Genomic DNA, 4,120 nt, shown 5'->3' on the forward strand with positions numbered 1-4,120 from the left:
GTTGTGGTAAAAATAAAATCTTATATCCTATATAATCTATCTAAATCTATTTTCTCGGTTATTTTTGTTAACTTCAAAATTCGAGGATTAAATAACGATTCATACTAATTAGTTCGTTCATCATCATTTTAATGAATTATTTCTTTAATATATACCTACACAGTAAACGCATGGATTTACGTGTTAATTTATGAGCGCACATAATTCTAACATATGGATGATATACAATCATTTTAAAACAGAAAAGGCTCTTCATTATAATACACATGTATGTGGATCTGCGGGGATACGAAAGTTAATTCAAATCCAGATTTCGCGCCATAAAATAGCAGACGTCGACAAAAGTAAGTATTTTGCGCTTATATAAAGTAATTATCCACCATTTTACAAAGTTTGAATTGGTATGTAAATATTTGACAGAATAAAATTTGAATGATGTCTTAAAATCACGTGATTAATTTTTTTTCATTATAAAATCAATAATATGTGGATAATTTCCCCTGCTTTTTCAACCGGGAGTCCTATTTATTTTTGATAAATATATACAATATTAATTATTGAAGTCAATAAAGTTTGAAAAAAGTTGTACCTCCCTGACTTTTTTTCATTTTATATTATATATATATATATATATATATATATAATACGTGCAGTATACAAAATAGAAAATATGAATAAAAGCTATTATCTATTGAAAGTTCTTTATTGAAATAAGAACTCGTTAAATGGTTGCATCAATTTTATGTCACACACTTACTTTGTACTTATGAAAAGTACTTAAGATATAAGTATTTCTGTACTGAAATATTCAAAACATATTTGTTTTATTACTCGACGATGTTTCTGAGGAGGAAAAAATTTTCCTTTTTCGATAATGATGCATTAGATAATTTACTGACATAAGTTTGTATATTACTGAGATTATTTTACGGCTTTTGAAGAGCAAAGTCTAGCAAAAAGGTTATATAAGTATTGAAAGTGTATTTTTTACAATATACGTTTATTTTATTATAGAAGTGAAAATAAAAACACGTAACTGGAAAAAATGAATCAAAAACATAGTACTGAAATGACGCTAATAGTCAAGTTTATAAAACGTTACATATTATGTAACATTTTATTTACAAAATACTGTAACAATTTGTATATTTGATTGATCAATACATTGTAATTGTAATACTTATGCATTACAAGCTGTGAAGAAGTTTCTAGTATAAATTTCTTCGATACCGTGTAATTTTAATTCAAATAATAGATAATTCGTAATATGTGTGGATCCCGAAATGAATAGATAATATTAGACAATGGATCAGTCTATTAAGTCATTATATATTCAGGTGCTTTCAAACCGAATTTTCTCAACTTTTTTTAGTATAAAAACTAGCGAACGAACATGATCGGCACAGTTTGACTTGCTTTCAAGCTTCACTATGTTCACCAAGGCTCTCATCTTCGCCCTTTTGGGTGCTACCCTCGTTCTGGCTAACCCCATCAGCCAGGAAAACTCTGTCGAGGAACACGTAAATATTCAAAAAATATAGTTATAATTTCTATCAGAAGTGGTTTTGTAAAAATTCGACTATTCACGTTTGATGTTCAAATTTTGAAGCTTAAGTTATTAAATATTTCACAGGCTGAGAACAGCTGGAAGGCTAAGGTTGGAGAATGGGTCCACCATGTTGAAGATTCTCTTAAGGAGTACTTGGAACAGGGCAAGGGGAGCTTCGAAGAAGCTGTCAAAGAGCTGAAACAGAAGGGTGAGAAGGCTGTCGAAATCAGCAAGGAGAAGTGGGCTGAGCTCAAGGAAAAGTACGATGATGAAGTCAAGGAGAAGGCTAAGGTTGCCATTGCTGAAAAGAAGAAGGTCTGGGGTGCCCGTCTTGAAGAGTGGAAACACAAGGGAGAGGTAGCTCTTGAGCAAGGCAAAGACAAGTTCGCTCAACTGAAGGAGAAGGCCAAGGAAGCCCTCAAGGAAGAGAAGACCAAGTGGCAGGCTAAATTCGAAGAGTGGAAGCAGAAGGCTAAGGAAGCCATCGAAGCTGCTAAGCACAAGCTTAACAAGAAGGAGGAATAAGAAGTTAATTCTTCCTGTCTTTTAGCGCTGATTATTTTAATCTTTTTATACGATGATATTTTAAATAAATTGTTCCTATACAAAAATTCAAAATGTTTTTTTTTAATCCAACACTTAATATATTGTAAACACTAAATTTTTTTTTCAATTTTGCATTCCATTTCTTGTATTAGTTCTTTGGGTATTTTAATTCTCAAGTTGTATGAAATTTCAGAATAACAAATAGGCTCATACACACATATAAATGTTAAATAATATATTAAATAACAACGAACAAGCACAAAGAAGGTGTAACATAAAAGTTTGATATTCACGTTATCAGTCAATAATAACATATCGGAATGACATTTACAATGATAGAGATAATTGTATCCATTTCTCAGAAGAATATGTAAAGCAACTGGATTTATTATCGTTTACGAGGCTCTATTTGTAAATTTACATAATTATATGATTACAACTGAAACTGTTGTTAATTTGCCTAATTTATGAACTTTCTTTTTCGTATAAAAAGCGATGAAAGTACCTCGATCAGCATAGTTTGACTTGTTTCAAATCAAGCTTCATCATGTTCACCAAGGCACTTATCTTCGTCCTTTTGGGCACCACCCTTGTTCTGGCTAACCCCATCAGCCAGGAAAACTCTGTCGAGGAACAGGTGAGATTTTAATTAACTTTTAATTATTTAGAAGTTATGTTTTGTAGTTACAAACCCTTTTTAATAATTACATATTAGATAACAGCAAATATCTTCACTATAGCTACAATGTTAATAGTTATACAGTACCTAAATTCTATGAATAACATTTTTTTTCCTTTCGATAGACTGAAAAGTACTGGAAGGCCAAGGTTCAGGACTGGTTCCACCATGTCGAGGAGACCCTCAAGGAGTACTACGAACAAGGCAAGAAGAGCTTCGAAGAAGCCTTGAACGAACTTAAACAGAAGGGTGAGAAGGCTGTCGAAATCAGCAAGGAGAAGTGGGCTGAGCTCAAGGAAAAGTACCAGGAAATCAAGGAGAAGGCCAAGGTTGCCATTGAAGAGAAAAAGAAGATCTGGGAGGCTCGTCTTGAAGAGTGGAAAAACAAGGGGCAGGAAGCTCTTGAAGAGGACAAGGAAAAGTTCCAGGAACTGAAGGAGAAGGCCAAGGAATCTATCAAGGAAGAGAAGGCCAAGTGGCAAGCTAAGCTTAAGGAGTGGAAGCAGAAGGCTAAGGAAGCCATCGAAGCCGCCAAGGAGAAGGCTCACGAGAAACAGGAATAAAGTGTTGATCATATTAAAGTTATAATTAGTTATCGCACACACGTTTATAATTATTTTTAATATATATGCTATTACATTATTAGAAACATGACTCTTTATTTGTTGCTTTATCTTCTTTATTATGAACAAACTCAAATCCCTTTAATTTCCGACACTTTTTTCATCATCTTTTTTCATGTCTTGAATTTTGATAAAAGGTTTTTTCATTGTTTCATTTCTTTTGAAGAAAACTTTTAAATAACAAAATTTCAAATTACTGGAAGCACAGTATATGAACAAGTCTTAAGGTTATCGAACAAGGCTTGAAATATATAAAAATTTGTAGTGTATTCAGTTATGCAAACTTTGTTTAAAATAATGCATTGGGCTAATTAGAGACAGCAATTAGACTTTTCTAGCGAAGGCAGTGATCGAGTACAAGTAAAAATGTAAGAAAGTTTTTATTAGCGGCAGTTGAAAAACCTAGCCGAGGTGATCAAAAGATTGATATTTTCCTAAAATTTCAACTTAATTAAAGCATTTTTACTCCCGTAATCGTACGACATAGAAAACCCATTTTTTTAGTTTTCGACTTTTAGCTTAAAAACTAGTCATCAAAATGGTTTAAAATGTTTACAACAAATAGATATAATCGTTTTTATTGTCATACATTTTTTCAAAACGTTTGACGATTTAGATTTGGAGATATTAAATTTTCTTTAAAAATCACCCTTTTTATCATAAAAATTGAACGGAACGGTCAATCTGAAAAATCTTGCTGGAAAAAGTAGTAAATTTTATGCT

The 4,120-nt window shown here is 32.0% G+C and overlaps 2 protein-coding genes across 2 annotated transcripts; both read left to right on the plus strand.

Annotated features, from left to right (window-relative positions):
- The first annotated feature begins 1,359 nt into the window (after positions 1 to 1,359).
- On the plus strand, positions 1,360 to 2,148 carry LOC116416311. Its single transcript, XM_031924125.1, has 2 exons — positions 1,360 to 1,520; positions 1,634 to 2,148. The coding sequence occupies exons 1-2, from the start codon at positions 1,431 to 1,433 to the stop codon at positions 2,072 to 2,074; spliced, it is 531 nt and encodes a 176-aa protein (XP_031779985.1). The 5' UTR covers positions 1,360 to 1,430; the 3' UTR covers positions 2,075 to 2,148.
- A 448-nt stretch (positions 2,149 to 2,596) lies between these two features.
- LOC100117414 (forkhead-associated domain-containing protein 1-like) lies at positions 2,597 to 3,435 on the plus strand. Its single transcript, XM_001601608.5, has 2 exons — positions 2,597 to 2,732; positions 2,900 to 3,435. Exons 1-2 carry the CDS (start codon positions 2,643 to 2,645, stop codon positions 3,335 to 3,337), a joined length of 528 nt encoding a protein of 175 aa, XP_001601658.1. The 5' UTR covers positions 2,597 to 2,642; the 3' UTR covers positions 3,338 to 3,435.
- The last annotated feature ends 685 nt before the right edge of the window (positions 3,436 to 4,120 follow it).

The sequence above is a fragment of the Nasonia vitripennis genome, chromosome 2 (genome assembly GCF_009193385.2).
Source record: "Nasonia vitripennis strain AsymCx chromosome 2, Nvit_psr_1.1, whole genome shotgun sequence".
NCBI classification, from domain to species: domain Eukaryota; kingdom Metazoa; phylum Arthropoda; class Insecta; order Hymenoptera; family Pteromalidae; genus Nasonia; species Nasonia vitripennis.